Source organism: Atta cephalotes, assembly GCF_000143395.1.
Source record: "Atta cephalotes unplaced genomic scaffold scaffold00010, whole genome shotgun sequence".
Taxonomy (NCBI): Eukaryota; Metazoa; Arthropoda; class Insecta; order Hymenoptera; family Formicidae; genus Atta; species Atta cephalotes.
In genome coordinates, this window is record NW_012130074.1 from 4,776,056 (window position 1) to 4,795,880 (window position 19,825).

Consider the following 19,825-nt stretch of genomic DNA (forward strand, 5'->3'; position numbering starts at 1 on the left):
AATTCATAATACACTACGCCGAGCTGGTCCCAAATACAGAGCATGACCTTGGATGTCAAAATCACCGTTCTTGAAGCATTGAAACCACTCACGACACGTTCTTTCACTAATAGCGGCCTCATAAGTATTTGAGCATTCGATGAGCCTCAGCTGTAGATTTCTTCATATTGAAGTAAAAAATTAAAACCGCAAATGACGAGAATTTGGCTCGTAAACTGACATTTTCAATCGAGAATAACTTTATGATGCAGACACAAATCGACTAATATTTCTATGGGGTTATGTTGACAGATGCCCAAATTTATTATATGACGTCTATGATCTATTTCGACCACCATTTACCGCTAAAGCCATCTATAGGAAAATGGCGGAAGCAAAGTTGTATACCTAATATAAATGCACTATAAAAATTTAAAAAATATATATTACGAAGAAGATAATAGAATAAGAGTGCAGAATGGAAAGCAGCAAATATATCATTCTGTATACATTAACGATGCAATGCAAATAATAAAATATGCACGGGTGAGAAAGAAAGGAAAATCTACTTGCTAAAGCAAGTATTTAACGGATTTATTTTTTAAAAGTCAACAAATGGATTTAAATGCAGAGAAATGTTTCTTTGAATCGAAGAAACATTTCCCTGTATGTGAATGTAAAAATTATAAGATGATAGCATCATATTAATTATTTTTGCGAATGAAAGATCAAGGAAATTGATGCAATGTCATGTTCATAAATATTTAATAATTTATGCTAATTGAAGTTAAAAAGATGTCGATTAAAATAAAGAGTGTAAAAGAGAAAGAGGAAATAAAAAATCGTAATCATAAAAACACGTAATCGATAAATTCTTTTTTTTTGGCAACGTCTAATAGCGTCTATAATTTAGATGGAAAGAAAATAACGAACCGACGTAAAAGAAAATATATCTATTACGTGATTTAATTGAAAATATGAACAATAAATGAAGGAATAATATCTCTTGTTTCACATGTACGTCACATCATGCATACTAACTTTTGATCTATTGAAAAATATTTTGAAACTTTTAATTCTTTAACGAATTTATGTATGTAGAGATCAATTTTCTATTGGCAAAATTATCGAGAGAGGTTATTTTCATAACTTCTCAATCTTCAACATGAAGTTTCTTAAGAAGTAAGCGACGACTGAAGTTTATATACTGAAGTTTAAAATAAAGTTATGCTAAAATTAATCCAACAACAAAGTTTCTTTATTTACTATTTATATTCTTGAAACCTACTTCACAAAAAGCTTTATATTTTTAGCATAAAATAACTTTATATTCTTTCCGAAAATTTTTGAGAATAAAAATTTTTAAGATAAAATTTCTTGAAAAATCTATTAAATTTTCAAAGAAGTTTTTGTCATATCAGAGGTTAGTCTGTATGTACAAAACGTAAAAAAACATTTATCATAAATTGTCAACAATTATCATAAGTTGTCTCTTCATGTCCATGATCACAGTTTCTTTTATCTATATTTCTTTCAAATTACATTATTGGCAATTTTCACAAACTATTGATTATAGCAGTATTGATGGTCCGAATTGAGAAGACAGATAGAAGACATTTAACGAAAAAACGTGGACAGCACAAATCATAACGCGATGCAGTAGCGAAGAGAAATGTCTCGATTCTCTCTCGAATCGAACGTTGCTGCTCCGGCCACGTACCTAAAAATGAGATTTTCGATGGACTAGAATGGAGGGGTGGATGAAGGTGATTTTGAATTAAATTTTTCGAAGCAACTGACAGTTCGATGGAGAACTGGAAACTGTCTGGCACCCAAGTTTTACTAGTCTATCTCTCGAACGATAACGATAACTTTTTGCCGTCACTACAACTATTGATTCAGTTTTTCTCTTTTCTTTTGTAGGACAATGACGATGAGAACCGCCAAGATGGCACTGCCAATCTTGTTTCTACGATATCGCAATTCTGTAATATCTGAAGAACTTGTAAAAATTTGTCTAATCAACCGTGGAATTGAGCATAGTTTTTTATGTCGAATTCGTTTCGCTACCACTTGCATATCGATTCCGTACGCCTTCATTTTCTCCTTCCGTGGATGCCCTCTACTAATACATTTTTTTTCTTTTTGTTTTGAAACAGTTAATAACTTTTATTATTTCCTCTGGAATGAATGATTCTTGTTTTATTTCTTTCATTATATTACATTTTTTATAAAGATTGTGCGACTCATTAACTCCATTGTTCGTTTCTCAGTATACATTAAATTCGAAGTTTCTTTTTCTTATTGCCACAATTTTGTGGTATTTCTTTTTTCCGCCATCTTGAATAGGATCTTTTGTGTCCACAAAAGTGTCTTTTGAAACGTTCGTGAACTTCATCGATTTTTTAACGCGAGACTCATTGAAAATGTCTCGAACTTTTGTTCTCACCCATTCCCATCAGTTTCTTGTTGCTAGTGCCCTTCGTTGACCTTATAGCTTCACAAAAGTTTGAAATTGCAACTTATAAGCCGTGCTTTATGCTAACCCAAGGGCCAGGACGAATTGTAAAATATTGCTTCGTGTAACATGGCGCATGCATCTTGAATAGTCACGCCGTCAGACGCAAAGAATACCGACAATATAGTGAAAAAGGAACGGAAGCAAAGCGAACAAAAGGCTATAAATGGGCTGATTTAGCAGATATTCGAAAGAAATCGAAAATCAGATTTGGAAAGCAAGGTATCGATTTTATTCACTTGCGGCTTTCAAGACTTGAGAGTATTAAATTTTAATTGCTTCTATTAATCAATATTCATTAATAACCATTCATTGCGCGTTATATACGTTTCTTTATTCTTGTCTTTTCACAAAACTATGCATGAAACTATTAAGGCAATTGCGTATCCCACACATACATGTATCTTTACATGTATCTTTAACGCTTTCTCTTGCATTAGTATGTAGAGATAAAAAAAATGACACAATTGAATTTCATTTCATAATCTTAATTCTTCAGAATTTACACGTTTTGCATGGCCTTTCGTATAGCGAAAGAATATTTTATATCTTTTCTTCTTAGCTGAGCGATCGATAGGGTTCATGAATCTATCCAAACCCTTCGGTAAGGAGATAAATCTTCTCGATCTCCTCTCGATATTTCTTTCTTTCTTCTTTTGCTCCTTTTCTTTCCATCTCTCTTCTTCCTCTGTCCTCGTTGCGTGCCGATCGTTTCCTGTCTCACGAACGTGATCTATCGGCGGATCTCCGATGATAGGAGTTTGCGCATGCAGACTGTGCCATAGGGACGAACTAGGGCATCAAGATGCGATGGCACGTGATTATCCGTATTTCAACGTTTCTGTTCTGGAAATTTGACAATGTACATTGTTTATGGTTAAATTTCAAGATCTTTTCTCGTTCTCACGCGAATACCATTTTCTTTTATGATATTTTATGATGCGTGTGGTTTTTCTAATTTTGTTATTTGATGATATCATGAAGTTTACTCGTTACCACGAAAAACTTTTTCGTTTTCCACGAATCTAATTTTATACATTTATTTTTTATTCTCTTTAGTCTATAATTAAATCGAAATATTTATTATTTCTTATCATTTATTCATTTATCCTCTTAAAAATGTATACATTGTAAGTATTATATACGTAATATTATTTATTTATTATTATTATTACACACACACACACACACACACACACACACACACACACACACACATTTATTGTGTACTTATATGCATATTGATTTATGATTGTACGAATTTCAAGGTGACATAATTCCATATGTCATTACATTATCATGATTTTCTTTTGAATTGATTAAATTTTGAGCAATTATGAAATAAAAATTTAAGTCTTCGCCGCGTCTCTCTCTATACTGTAAAAAATATAGATGCGGATTTAACATCATATATGATGTCTTTGTAATTCTCATTAATATTAATACTAACATGGAATGGATTTAAGAAAGAATACATACTTTGTTAGTATTGATATAAACACTGAACAAGATTTAGAATTATAAATAGCAGTACCGCTGACGTTCCACCTTTTTGAGAATTATTTCTTTAATTGTATTGTCTCTCTGGTCATGAAATCTGAATATTGTTCTAATTTATTTCAAATAAAGGTAAAGTTCACATAATATTGATGTTAGTATTATTAACATGGTAGAAATTATATAGATACCGCATGGTATTAAATCTACTTCTATATTATTTTGAGTGTAAGTATAGCATTTTTAAGGCTTTTTTTCAAATTTAATATTTCTATATCAAATAAAATTTGATATGTTGATAAAATTTTGACTTGTGACATCATTTTCGGCATACAAAAATTTACAAGAAATACTTTGTTTCAAAATAATTAAAAAAAATACTTTTTTAAATTAGTATTATTATAATATTTAATTTTTCTCTGATATATCTTCATAGGTGATGATTATAAGGAAAGCTTTAATTTCTTTTGATAAAAGAGAAATTACATAAAAAAGAAATTTAAAAGAAATAAAATTTAGAAGTTTCTTGTTATTTGACTAATTAAAATTAGTCAATTATTTTAAATAGCTACAAAATTTCACTGTGTCATGAAACTGTTGTTGACACTATTACAACGTTCACATCCTTTTACAATAAATCACGCCGATCGAAACGCGCGTCGTATTCATTACAAACGTCAATTGAATTTTATTAATCGACCATTGCGGTGGCAGAGGAAATGGCTTTCAGAATTTCCTTTACACGTTGGAAACTAAAGTATGCCACGTAGGTTGTGTCGTGGAGACACTGTCATTGTCGCCGGTGCCGACACCAACGCCAACTGTCGTGTTATTGGTTAACAGAGACAATGCCCAGGACGAAGTACAATGTGCAGCAACGATATAATAGCTCGTAAGGCACAAAAGCGGTGGATGCGAACCTACTCGTTTAAAACGCTTATGTCGATCTCCCTTTACTTCTCATTTTATTTCCTTTTGGAATGCTACTGATACATAGCATCCATATGCATATCCTGATATGCAAGATATTTTCTTTCCTATAGACGAACAAAAAAATTTGTAAAATCGGATATACGTAACTTTTTATTACATTATTTACGATACTTGTGTTTACAAAACTGTGAAGATATGACTGTTCAATTGAATTATCTACTAATTAATTCAGTTATATACTATGACTAATTATGCTGTTAACAGCGGCGAATATATTTCCTTTAATTCAAATACTTGTACTGCAGTACAAGCTAGACCCTGTGTGTTAAAATATAATTTTCCAATTTTTCTTTGATGACTATAATGAATTAAATAGAACAAAGAAAAAACTTCTTTTATTGTTTTATATCGCGCAGTATTATGCAACGTCCTAACTAACTAGAAAGTTAACAGTTTCTTGACTATACAGTTTCGGTTTATATTGGGGACATTCAGTGTTTGTGGCGTTCACTTAAGTTGATCTTAGAAAGATCATAATTTTGATGAAGGTAGACGTAGACATGCGGATTATGATGGAAGATAAGAACTGCAAAGAACTAAAAATTTGATGAAGGCCCTGGAAAATTTCGTCAACCTTTGAATGTGCCTTGAATGAAAGATAGCATTGCCTTCTTCTTTTATAAAGACGAATGTCTGTCCCATCTTTTTAGGACAAGCTTTGAAAAATTTCTCTTTCATGTATTTGCAAAAAGCGATGTTGCAATCTATTATATTTTGAACCAAGAGTTTATAGGATATTGATACATGTATGCTATTAAGCATTAATAATTTTTTAAATATATGCAAAAAATTATGTTATTTTAATTAGAACGAAACAAATTCTTTTAAAATCCATTTGTTTATTTTAGAAAAGATAATCATATTTCCGCTGATGTATATTTTAGCAAAATTATTTAATTCTTCTTAATTCTATTTATTTTTTTTTACACTATAAAATCTGCTTAGATAATTTATAGTTCGCTAAAAATAATTTACATTTTATATCAGAATTCAAGATATAAGAATTTTGTACACAATATTATGTATTATATATATATATACACCTAATACATAAAGAAAATATTTGAGTACTAAAATACAACACACACACACACACACACACACACACACACACACACACACACACACACACACACACACACACACACACACACATTAAAATATATATGCTCAAAATACACGCCGTATAAAATTATAGATTTTAATTATAAATTTTAATTATAAAGTTATAAATAGAACAAAAAAATTATAAGTTTAAGAATGTAAATGAAATAGAGATGTTTTAATCAGCTTAAGAGAGTTTATAAAATTCTAATATATCATAGTTTATGAAATCATACGACGTATATGACAAAAAATAAAAACTGCAATGTGTCAATGTAAACCAGATACGTAATGACAAGAACGATTGAATACAAAAAAATATTTTTGTACTATTGTACAATGCATTTCATTATTTAGTTATTACAGATTACATTTTGTAAATTAAGACATTGATAAAATATGAAGAATCTTGGATCAAATATACACAAAAATATTATATACAATATTATACAGACATTTGGATTTCAGAGATGCTCCACATAAAGAAAAACTGAAATCTGGTCACAATGCAGGATTACTTATTTACACAATTTTACAACACAAAAAGTTAATGAAGATTCTGATTTTTGAATAAAAATATGTAAATTTGTTTTTTTCTACAGCATTAAAGATATAATCTACATACATAAATAATATAAACATTATATTATTTGTATTACCATATTTCAAAAGTTCGTTGGAGAAAATATTTTTAATAGATATAAAAAGTCTCACAGCTGAATTAATATTTATATTGAAACAGATTTATGGAACAGAGCTTTAAAAAAACTAGTTCATAAATAGTGTAGTTCAAATGTAGAAGGAACTAAAGATATATAAAGAATACAATTGTGATATCGGAGAACACTCATATTAATCTTGATTTATTTGTTATGTTATAAATAAAATTTTATCATGAAATCAGACACGAATTATAGATGATCGAAAATAGTTATAATCTAACAGAATATTAGTAAAAAATTTAGTTTCATAATAAATTTTACGTAGGTAAAATTATCTGGAAAGCTGTTATCTTCTACTACATGCGATAGCATCATATATTTTGTATTACACAATGAAATTCCAATAAATCAACTACTGCGTTAATACATTGAAAAAAATTTCTGGTTGAAAATGGACGAATCAGAAATTTCTGATTGAATTTATTAGAATTCTTGAGATAACCGGAATTCTGATTGATATTTCTGGTAAAATCTACTAAAATTCTTATTTTTATCAGAATAATTATATTAATTAAAATTCTAGTTATCTTAACTAGAATTCTAATAAATGTAACCAGAAAATTCTGATTCGTCTGTTTTTCATCAGAATTAGTATTTAATCCAACCAGACCATTTTTCTCAGTGTAATCTTAAGATTTAAATTATCATGTGATTTATTGTGTCAAATATGCAATAATACATTACGAGCAATTGTCCCAACGAGATTTCTCTTCCCTTTTTTCTTTTTTTCTTAGTTGAATATTTTAGCATTAATCAACAATCTCTCTTGGAGCGTGTAACCGGTTCCCAAAATATTTCGACAGCCAAGTATAGGTATATTCTGCATTTGCGGATCCTACAAATAAGCACTAAAATCTGGTAGAATGCACGAATATGCTGTATCATTTTTCATATTTTTTTTGTATGAACGCAGAAATTTGGCCTATACGGCAATCTCATAGGTACCACGATCTATCGTGGACATAAATGAGCTCTTTTATCTGATTGATCTATATTTTAGAATCTAATGGAATATGTCAATCAGTTGAAAGATCTTACTGAACGCTTAGTGAACGTTTGTTGTTCTGAATATATAGTTAATTCATCTATCTGTCCCCCCCCGCTCGTCTGCAAAATTTTTCAGAAACGGCTTAACACTTTTTCAAAATTTAATTTCGATAATAGATACTTAACTCCATAACAAGAAGAGCAAAATATGAGTCAAATCAATCGACTCTTTTATGATTTGATTTGACTCACATTTAATGTAATGCGTTAAAAAATATCGAAGATCAATTTGAATGAAGTTTTTCTATTATTAGGGCAATCAAATAAAACGCAGCGAATGAAAAATTCGGATGTGGAAATCGATTAACATGTTAATAATTATTATAATTAGCACTTGTTTCATAGTGAAATCAGAAGACGGACGTCCTGTTCAAAACTGTTTAGGCTGAGATTGTGTATTCACTTGCAGTCACTTGCATTGTTGTGTTCGATGGAAATTTCTTGTCTTTCAGATTTTTCAAGTCTCCAAAGATGTGAAAATTGCATGACAATAAGGGCTTTAGGCTAGGTTTAGGCTATTACAGTATTTTCTACTAAAACTGTGTTGCTACGCGATTTTTGGAGATTTGTATCCGGAATCTGTAATTTTTTTTTATCAACAGTTCAGAATTATTATATTGTTGCGCAGGTATTAAGGTAAACGTCCTAGTGATCGGATAGTTCGATATAATTATGTTGTCATTGAAGTTTTCTTGTCATTCTATCGTTAAAAAAATTATAGAATGATATAAATTATAGAATTTATGATAAAAATTATAGAATCAAGGTATTGAAGAAGAATCTGAAAGGCAGAACATTTCCATTGAATGCAGTACAAGAAACTGTTTGTAAGTGGATTCCAGCACAAGGAATTTTATGAACAGGTTGTCTAGTTTTACAATGGAAGAAATCTCTCGCCAAGCATGAAGATTATTAACATATCAAGTCTATGGCACATATAAAAATGAAAAGCAATAAGATGAAAGCAATATAGAAATTAACTGAATTCGCTACTAGCCTTACTGGTCTGTACTATGATTGGCCAATTTACTTATTGCTTACACCTTACTGCCTTTTGTGTATGCTTTAATTGATAATAGTGTCTCAATTTTCCATTCGCTATGTTTCATTCGATTGCTCTAATATTTACAGGTTATTCGCTGCTACTATAATTAGATGCATCTGTTGCAAAGAATAGAGTATAGAGTGCTTCATTAAAATCCAGATAAATTTTAATTTAAATTTTCCGCTAAATTGTGCCTCCGCCAGAGATTGTTGTTGGCGTCCGAGAAAGCCTAATGCTTCTAGTACAGTCATATTCTCAAAATGGCCGTGAAACTAAGTACGGAATATAATCGAAGAACCGCGATCATCGAAGACCTTCGCGCTGAGTGCTCAGGAAATAATTCGGTTCTTTGAATACTCGAGATCAATCGTTTATGATGTTGTGGCAAAATATACGGCTTTCCAAATATACGGCAGTCCAACAAAGTTCTAATATGCCAGCGAGAAAAAGTCATTCGAAAGAACGCACCGCGAGGATTCTCGCATCGTTGAAAGGGCTCAAGCGCTGATTTCGGATGACCTAGGACAATCGTTGCGAAAATTAACATCGATTGTTGGTGCCAACAATGCATCGAATTGTCGAGGAGGACCTTCGATACAAATCGTATACATTAAAGATACGACAGATGCTCTCTGAGGCTGCCAAGACAAGCCGAATTGCTCGCCTCGGCTCCCATTCTGGTCTCTCAACAGCCCAGATTTAAATTTAATTTAGTAGTCCCTTGGTCTACTATGTATGGAGTGTAGTTGAAAGGGTCACAAACAAGTCTCGGTATCCCAATCCCGATTGGAATTTGTGTCAGGTTAACCTTATATGTTATAAGGATTTGGTTGACGTAATCCTAAATAGGTAATCCTAAAGGTAATCCTAAATAAGGTACATCTAACAAGGTTCTCATCAAGTTTTGAGTATGGTTGATCTCGTTTTTAGTAATAGTAGTTTCTAGCATCATGGACGAATTGCTAAAGACCTTATCAGGACCCGATGAGGCTATCCGGATGAAGATTCGACTATTGTGCTGCGTTGATTGATTAGGTCCCGATGATTTACCTTATCAGGACCTGATAACAAAATATAGTAAGGTCAACCTGATCTAGGATCTTTTAGGATCTATTTTCTTGAATAAATTTTTAATCGGGATGTGACGTCATTAAGGACCGCTATTGAGGCAGCATTGGCACATGGACAGCGCTACATTACAGCGTGCGTGCAAATGCTCCAGACCGAGAATAGAGGCCGTTCACGCTAATGGGGAATATATCGAATAATTGTGTTCTACAGGAAGCACACCCCCAAGTGCCAGTAAAAGAATTTTTTGTAATATTTAATTTTTCATTAAAAACATTTTGTTTAAAGAAATTTGTTTGATTTTTCCGGATTTTGATGACGTATATTACAAGTTAAGGGGCCTATTTTATAAGGACTGCAATTGTAGTATTACAGCATACTTGTATAGATTTTGTATACATTGCAGAAAAATTACGATACTGTAATACTACAGTTACAGAATAGATCCCCTAGATGGAATGGCGATGAATTGGCAAGTCATAGGCCGGATATATGCATAATCCGTTCTTAATCTCAAAACTATCTTAAGTTATGTCTTACGATATTAAGGTTCTCTGATTGTCTCATAACATTTAACTCATGCTTGAGCATCGTTTATAGATTCCATCCATAATTACCGATATAATTTTAGATATTGTTAAGTGTATTTTTAAGAAACCTTAAAACATTATTGGTTGCAATTTCTTTGAAGTAAATTTAATTTTATGAAACAATCATATATTGTGATATAAAGTATTTAATAAGTTACCGATATGATAGGAAAATAAATTTCTTGTGAAAAAAACGAAATATAGAATAGATTCTTTGATTAATTGAATAACTATATTATGCCCATAATTTCCACGTAGATTAATCTTTATCTGATTGAATTTACTCTTCGTTTTTTTTTAATCTTTAGAATTAGAAAAAGAACGAAGAATATGTTGAATCGAGATTAAAGTTAATCTATATTGATGGAAACGAGCATTAGAGAAATAATGTCAACTTGTTTTATTATAGACGAGTTTTTTGTCATTATTTTAATTAGCCTAAACTTATTTATAATAATATTGTACATAGTTTAGACGCATTTATGATATTTAAAGTTAATTTTTTAAAAATATTACACGTTCAATAGAAAAAATTTGGATATACTGAATATAATTTATTGAATTATTTTTTTAAAAGTAACTATTATAATATTATTCCTCTCTTATAATTATGTGTATATCGAGGATATATGAGGAAGTGGGTGGATCGAATATCTCAGAAAAAATTAAATAAAGCTGACATAATACAGTATCGACAAAATTATATCACCTTTCGATTTTTTAAGTATAATTTTTGTCAAAGTGAATCGAATGCGTTTAAATTTACACAGTAGACACTTGGTAGCAGTTGTACTTATGTAAAGTATAATTTGACAATGTGAATAAGTGAAATTTGACAATGTATCCAATGATTTTTTAATTTTTTACTAATTTTTCCAAAATCGCATTATTGTACTTTCTTTATTTTTTATGATACGGCTGCAGTTTTTACTATCATAATCTAACTTTAATAGTTTAGATTTAGTGTTTTATATTATGACAAATATTTGTGATATTCAAGATATAGATAAACGGCAACAGAAAGTCAAGAACTATAAATAAGTCATAAGAACTAAAAAAAAAGGATAATCGTACATAAGAAGTTCGCAATTTGATATCTTCATATCAACAAATCAAATTTCTTAAGCGTTGAAAGATCTAACGAAGCTATATTAAGAAGAAGAAGAATGGCTAACTACATTACATTACTTTTCTCGTCGAGCGCAACATCCTTCGCATATCCCGCAGAAATCCACATTGTACGGCGCCAGACATTACTGAAGAAATATCGACTTCTGAACAGTTTATTCCATCTATGTAGATTATACTCCGTCACCTGCAGGCCGAAATACTGTGTGAACGGCGTGACTCGTGAAGGAACCATTCATTTCCACAAAGAATTGGAAAGCGAGTGGAATGGGCCAAAGCATACTTTAACTCAGCAATGATCTGACATCTTCCGGAACAATAAATCAATGTTATACCATCATTATCAAACAACATGAACTTATTTTTGTTCCTGTAAAAGACATCAGACCATTGTTAAAGGGTCTAGTTATCCGTTGATTTGGAGATGCCAGATTTGAAATTGCTAGGCTTCTTATGTACGACTATCTTTATTTTTGTAGCTTTTTATGATAACTTTCTGTTGTCGTTCATCTATATTTTGAGCATCTCGAGTATTTGTTATAATGTACAACTAAATCTAACTACTAAAGTTAGGTTTTAATAGTAAAAACTGCAGCTGTATCATAAAAAATAAAAAAATAAAAAAATAATAATGCGAGAAAATTAGTAAAATATTAAAAAAATCATGGGATACAATTGTAAAATTTTATTTATTTATTTTACATACAAGGTACACTATCACTAAATGTCTATTGTATAAAGTTCAGCACTTTGACACACTATTCACTTTGACACAAAAGTTATACTCAAAAAATCGAAAAGTAATATAATTTTGGCCGGTATACTGTATTTATCAATTATAAAAGTTTTTATTTAAAGGAGATACTCTAATCATTTAAATTACAATAATTAATATTCATTTATTATCCGTTATTTGCCGCCATGTTGAGTAAATGCTCGTGTTTTGTTTGTTTTTCTGCATAATTTATATTAATAATATATAAATGTTAACTATTTAAAGGCAATATCGCTTCATGATTTCTGTAATTAATAAATAATCGTCAGTTTTTTTGTTTAACTTTTCCCTTAGATATTTGCAATTCTCTTATTCTCTCCTGCGTCAAATAATCGAAAACATGGAATGATATTTAACAGTAACGGGTGTTTTATGAGTTTTACATTACGACACGTATATCAGATTATCACTGCGTAAGATGATTACTCTGATATATAATGCAATAATATAATCATGTTTACTCGCGATTGCCCCCATTTTTCTTGTTATTTTTTATTCTTCCTTTTTTTGTTTCAGGTAAGTAAATAGTTATTCCTTGTTTGTTTCTTCGAAAAAAACAATTCGAAGTTATTCCATAAACTTCTCATGGTATGACAATGTAAGTAATTACCTAATGCAAATGTGATTCCTCAATATAACATTGCATAACGAAATCTTGCTGGACTTTTAAGGAAATTAATTTTTGTTTTTTAAGAGAATTAACTTTTTTACTTTTTATTAACTTTATGTTCTATTTATTTATTAGTAATTTATTTTGTTATAAAATAATGAAAAATTTTTTAAGAAATTTTCTCTCGTAAAATTACATTCATACCGGAACTACAATACTAAGTTCAATACTAAGTTCAATACTAAGTTCGAAGTTCGAATCTCTCGCTGCTTTAAATACTAGCACGGTGATTGTACACATAACAGAAACAGTCTAGCATTACGAACTTACGGAGATAACTGTTGAAGCTTTATTGACAAATGACAAAATTAAATAAGATAAGTTAATAAGTTAAATAGTGATATTGATATAATAAACAATTGTGATACCGATTTCTTTCGCAATGAGTTTGGGAGAATTATATCATTATTTGTTCGAAGAACTGTCGGGTGAGTATTCTATCTTTTTAAGTTCATACTTTCTAATATACGATATTAGAGAAATATGACACGAATTCTTGAAAAAACATTTTTACATTATAGATATTAGTAGCAATTAGATTTTACATTAATAGCACAATTTGATATTATTATAAAATTTCCAAATAAAAATAAATGTCATATATTTATGATATCTAATAAATGTGCATGTGTGCGCGCGTATTTTAAAGTATTTTAAAGTTAATTTTAAAAACGCCGAAAATGTACTCTCTTGAATCAGTAACTTTATTGTTGCACTTATAAAGTTATAATTGATGTAATCATCAGCAAATACTTGTTGTTTTTCAGTAACAAGATACTGACGTTTTGGTTTATGATTTATATATAGATTGAATCAATTATAAGTGTAACACTGAAGTCATTAATAATAATACACTGATTCGTTTTTACAGAGTAGAAAGAAAATCTTCGGAAAAATTTTCGAAAATTTTTACTGTCCCATTTTCTATCGAAATAAAGTATATTTTCTGAAAAAAATCGTAAAAATACTTGTTAAATATAAATATTTAAGCATGATACTTCTTTAATTTTGATAGAAATTTTTTGTTTGCAAAAAAATTGTTGTTTGCATGTAACTCTTATGTTAAAATATTTATTATAATATCGTACACCTGCAAGTATTAGTACTCTAAAGTTTTATTGAAAAAGATTATTCAGATTATTTTTAGAAAAAGGTTACATTATTTCAAAAATTATATTTTTGCAGTCGAACAAACTCGCAAATGGCCACTTATGTCTTCGCCATTTCCACTAATGCTAATTACTTTTGGATATATGTATTTTGTACTTTATGCTGGTCCACGTTTTATGAAAGATCGACCGCCATATGAATTGAGAAACTTTATTCTAATTTATGACATGATTCAAATTCTGGCAAACTTATGGTTCGTCAAACAGCATATATCTTATGGCTGGTTTTCAGAATTCAGTTTGATATGTTCACCACCTAATTCAGATTCTCTTAATGCGATTAAAGTATGTTCTTATAATAATTCTTATAATTAATTATAAAGATTATTCATAAGTTAATACTCATATAAAAGATATTATTATGTGTAAATTTAATATGTGAATTGCAATTATATCAATTTTAAAGAGAAGCAGAAAATACGTTTTAAAAAATTATATTGATAGTCGTTAGACAGATTTTAATCAGCACAAAAAACAATTAATATAAATAAAAGTTTTATATTTGAATTTTATGTATTAAATTTCGAAGCAAAATTAATATATTACTTAATCAATAATTTTTAATAATAGTTCTTTTATTATCGATTATTGATATTTACACTGACAATTTTTTATATTTTAATGGTAATACTTTATACGTTTTATACCATAATAATTACATTTCAGATGTTTGATTTGATGTGGTGGCTAATTTTTCTGAAACTTTTCGATTACGTTGAAACTTGTGTATTTGTACTAAGAAAGAAACAAAACCAAGTTTCTACTTTACACGTGTATCATCATGTATCTAATTTGTTATTTCTTTGGTATTATTTGAAGTATATTTTGGATGAAAGGGCGACATTTATTTCACTGATGAATTGTGCCGTGCATGTAATCATGTATATGTACTATTTCATTGCTGCATTGAGTTCGGAACTCCAACAGATGATATCTCCTATTAAACCATTTGTAACTAGACTGCAGATGGTAGGTATAAATATATTATAATAGTTTATAATTTAATCAAACACGTGCAATGTTATTATATATCTTTTCTTTAAAACAGATTAATAAATAACATTCAACAACATGAACGAGCTAGGTGTAACAATATATAATATAATATTTATTATTCTCAACTACAATTTTACAAACGATAAGTATCATTGAATAGTAACCGAGTTCCATGTTCTTTATTTCGCATTCGTAATAGACAGCTGCAAACTTATCAATATTTAATTTGTCTTCATGATTACTTCAATCTTCCAACGTTATTAAGGACGTACTTATAACTATGTTATGTAATTTGATATCAAGCCACAACAATAATGCTACTGGAATTTTCTTCTTTTACTCATACTGTCGCCCTTTCTTGCTATTAATCGAAAAATTGGAATTATGACTCATCATTATAATTGTTTATAATTGTTTATAATTGTAAGATTAATCGAACTTATCAAGTTCGATCTTAATTAGTCTCGTCCGAATGGACCACTATGTAGCTGTTTAAAGTGATTTGCAATTAACTTCCTTTAAAGGCCCAGTATCAGTACGAAGGTAAAAGGTTGCAGATAACAAATAAGTCTTAAAAAATAAAAAACAGGATCTATTCTCCTTAAGTATTTAAGATTAAGTATCTAGTAATATTTATAATTATTTGCATCCGGAAAATCAGATTCTGTTTTAGGATAGTAGAACTGAATTACAGAAACTTTCCGGATTGATGACTGGACGATTATAAAAGTTCGCGAACACTCGGGATTCACCAGACTCACCTGCTCACTTAATAAACTCCAAAGAGATCCCCTTTTTTTGCTAGGGAAGTAGAGGCATGCCAGGTGCAATGGGCTGAAAAGAGGTCTCCTTGCACTCCGCATTCCTCTACGAATTAGCGACTTATTGATTGGATTCCAACCGCCTTGTGAGGCCTCGCGCAAGAGATAAACCAGGAATTGCACTCAGAGGAACGCAGAAGCTTAGTATGCTCTTTTCCGAACCGTTTGACCAAATGGTAGCTACCAATCGCTTTATTAAAGATGAGGGAGATTGCTGATCGCATAGTGTTAAAGAATGAATACGAATTCGTATTTTCTAATTCTCGAGATAAGAATTCGAGAACCTGGTTCAGAATATAATTTCAAACGGTACAATCTGGTAATTCTGACAAAAGTTACACCAGTTCTCTAAGGGTCGAGAATATTGGCTGATCATTGCTGCAGACAAAAAGACAATCATGATTCCTAGAGTCGATTTTCTAGAGTCTGAAGGAACCGATTACGATATCAGTGTCTGCCTGATAACTTCCCTGCAGCCAGGGGAAGGCTTCTCCATTCCGGAGAAGGCCTGGTTGAAGCCTGGAAGGATAAGAGTGATTGAGATGAGCGAAGAACAATTTTGAGATTAGAAAGTGATGAAACATGGGGAACCACGATTGAGATGGCCACCAAGGAATAATCAAGATCAATGGCTTCGTCATCCCATGTTTTATCGTAATATCTTAAGAAACAGAATGAAGGGAGGGAAAGCGTAAATATAGAAAGATTCCCAGAACAAACTGAAAGCGTCGATAGCCCAAGAGCTTGGATCGGGGAGACATATGTCTCATTTTTTGCGTTAATCAGGGATGCAAAAAGGACTGAAATATTAAAAGGATACAAATGTCAAATGGACTGCTTGAATTCGGTCGAACGCTTGGATCGACAAATTTAGGATTTTCCACGCGTAATTCACTGTCCGCGATGACATTGTCTATTAAAGCGATATAAGAGGTGAAGAGATAGATGTTTTGCTCTTTGTCATATTTCTCTGGCGATGTTAGATAGAAGAGAATACCGGACAAACCGAATTTATTAATATAAGGATATCGATACTGCAGTAAGATATTGACATTGAAAAAGTTGCTGGCGAAGCACCTCAATGCATAGAAAGCTGCCTTCAGCTCCAAGGCTTAATATGAAGGGTCTTGTCTCCTGGCAATCACCAGCCGTGAGTACGTTGCTTTCTGCAAGAGGCTCCATAGCCGGTAAGAGACGTGTCAGAAAATATTTCGCAGATGAAGGGCTCTGAGCGGATAGGATTGTATGTATTGTCAGAATCTGAGAAGATGACCTCGAGTCATCATTCAAAATCCGTACATAAGTAAGAAGGAATCGCAATCTGTTTCGAATAGTCTACTGAAACGAATTCCAGGGCTAAAAATTTTTCCTTCTCAAAATGCTTGGTATAAAATGCTCGGGATATTGCACTGTTGAAAAAACTGAAACCAGCGATCCAATCATTCTCGCGAATTCCTTTATAGTACAATGCGACTTTCGCGAAAATCTGTCTGTTAGGTAAAAGAGTTTCCTTCTCTTGTCCGGTGGAATGGCGATTGATTGATAGACGGAATCGAATATGAATCTTAAGCATCTGCATCTAGATGAGAGTGTGAGCTGAGACTTGTCATAACTGATTAGAAAGCCTAAGGATGTTAGAAAATTCATTGATGCATGGATATTATTTTGACATTCTTTCACGGAGGCACCTAAAAGTAAAAAATCATCGAGGTAAACAATTGAATAAAAACCTTCTTCGCGCAGTGATTTGACAACTGGACACAAGACTGTGAAAATAAAAGGCGCATCTGAAAGGTCGAATGACAAGGAGAATAAATTCATAGATCCTTCCCTTTCATTGAAAGCGCAGAAATTTTCTGAATGATTGATGAATAGACATTAGAAAATAAGCATTTTTGAGATCGATAGTTGCCATTTTAAATCCCGGAAGCATAAGGTGAATCACCGCGAATACAAAAATCCCCTAATTTAAAATGCGGGGAGGGGGGGGGGGAATATATGAATTTAAATCTTGCAAATTTAGAATGAATCGCATTCCACCCGATGATTTTTTGATTACGAAAAAGGGAGAGAGGAACTGCTCTGCCAATGAACGACCTCCTCTAGCGCCCTTCTGGAGAAGATGCTCTACTTCTGCGTCGCAAGCGGATGCCTTTTGTGCAGAAAAGGACGATTCCCTTAAAAAAGGGCGGGGTAGAGGCACAGAGGAAAAAGGAATCTAGTAACCCTCCATCACTCCTAATATCACCGTGTCGGAGGTTAATACTTTCCAATGAAAAGGGCTAAACGGACTTACTGTAACTAACGGCGAGCTCGGGATTTGAATCGTGACCTCCTGCTGTGATTTGTCTGGGAAGGGTCTCTCTTCGAGCGATGTATCAGTGAGGCTGGATCTTTGCGTTTTTTGTATTGGGATATCCGATATCAAGTGATTGGTTTCTCTGTTATTTCGGCTGTTGCCATTGCGGGTTAAAATTCTTGAGTCGAAGATTAGCTCTTTTTCGCCATTTCGCTTTTTATTAGCAACCTTTTCCATTGTCTGAGCAGTATTAATGTTTCCCGTAAAATTACTTCCGAAAAGATATTCATCGACAATCGCTGAGTCTACTATCGCTGAGTTTACTGATGCTACTTTAGGAAATTCAGAGAGGGTAGAATGAATGCTCGTCTAGTTTTGGAAAGATTGTAATGATGGTCCGCAGACAGATACTCTCTACGATTTTGGACACAGCCATTCTCCCCTCTGGTAAGCTTTGAAGAACTCTAGAGAGGCCTCAGCCTGGAAAGATTTGAGAATCCGGAAGCGAGGGCATTCAGCGAGACTCCTACCTCTAGTTGAGACTGACTCTGAAGAGTATCGCGCGTCACTACAGTGACGCTAAAGTTAGGACTCTCTATTTATCTTAGGTGAAACGAGAAACGAAAGGTCGTCCCTGGGCTCATATTTGGCAAGGAGCGTCTTTTTGAAATTCTCCTTCAAGCTGATACGTTGGCCTTGTTGTGCTAAGAACTATAGATAACTAACTAAGAGGGACTGTCTGATATCTACGTCGGATCACCGAATAGCTCATTGACGAAGTCCGAAGGGATTTTTTCCCCGTCCAGATCGGAAGCCTCTATAGTTTCAACAACCTCCTGATCAGTGGAGATTAGTAGGCATTTATTTCCTTGATGCCAGATAAGTCTACAAAGAAAGGAGAGACATTGCAGAAAAGAAGTCGGTTATATCCCTTCTTTGCCGTATAAAAAATGACAAGGGGACATAAAGGTACGCAACCCCGATTCTTGGATCAACTGTTCGTCTGCAAAAATGCCCTCGCCTCTGCTCTCAGAGAACGTTCCAGCTGGCGATAACAGCTCGGATGACGGGCATTCTGTCACTGCTTCCTGTTGCTCAGGATTACGTTCTTTCATACAGATGACGTATTCTGATAAGATCTGGCACAATTTTTCGTGAGAGGAAGAATAATGATTACCTTGATCTTCCTCTCGATTTGTCGCTTAGGACAGATTGTCGCCGTTAGACAGATTATGTCTCATGCAAGCCCTCTTGGCCTGCGAATAACTGTGCATTCTCGACTCGTTTTCACGAGACGAGTTCCTTGAGTGATACCTTTTGTGCTTAGGCATGCTGAAAAGGAAAAACACTTGCGAAATATCATTCGAAAAACACAAAGGTGAACTCTGCCGATTCTGCAAGAAA

General features: G+C 32.1%; 1 protein-coding gene across 1 annotated transcript in view; it reads left to right on the forward strand.

Annotated features, from left to right (window-relative positions):
* LOC105627891 overlaps nt 1–16,685 on the forward strand; it is a 120,619-nt gene extending 103,934 nt beyond the window's left edge. Inside the window, exons 6-8 of the mRNA XM_012209163.1 lie at nt 14,322–14,590; nt 14,972–15,274; nt 16,458–16,685. Of these exons, the coding sequence (XP_012064553.1) occupies nt 14,322–14,590; nt 14,972–15,274; nt 16,458–16,685 (800 nt within the window). The remainder of the gene's footprint in view (nt 1–14,321; nt 14,591–14,971; nt 15,275–16,457) is intronic.
* Nucleotides 16,686–19,825: the final 3,140 nt, after the last annotated feature.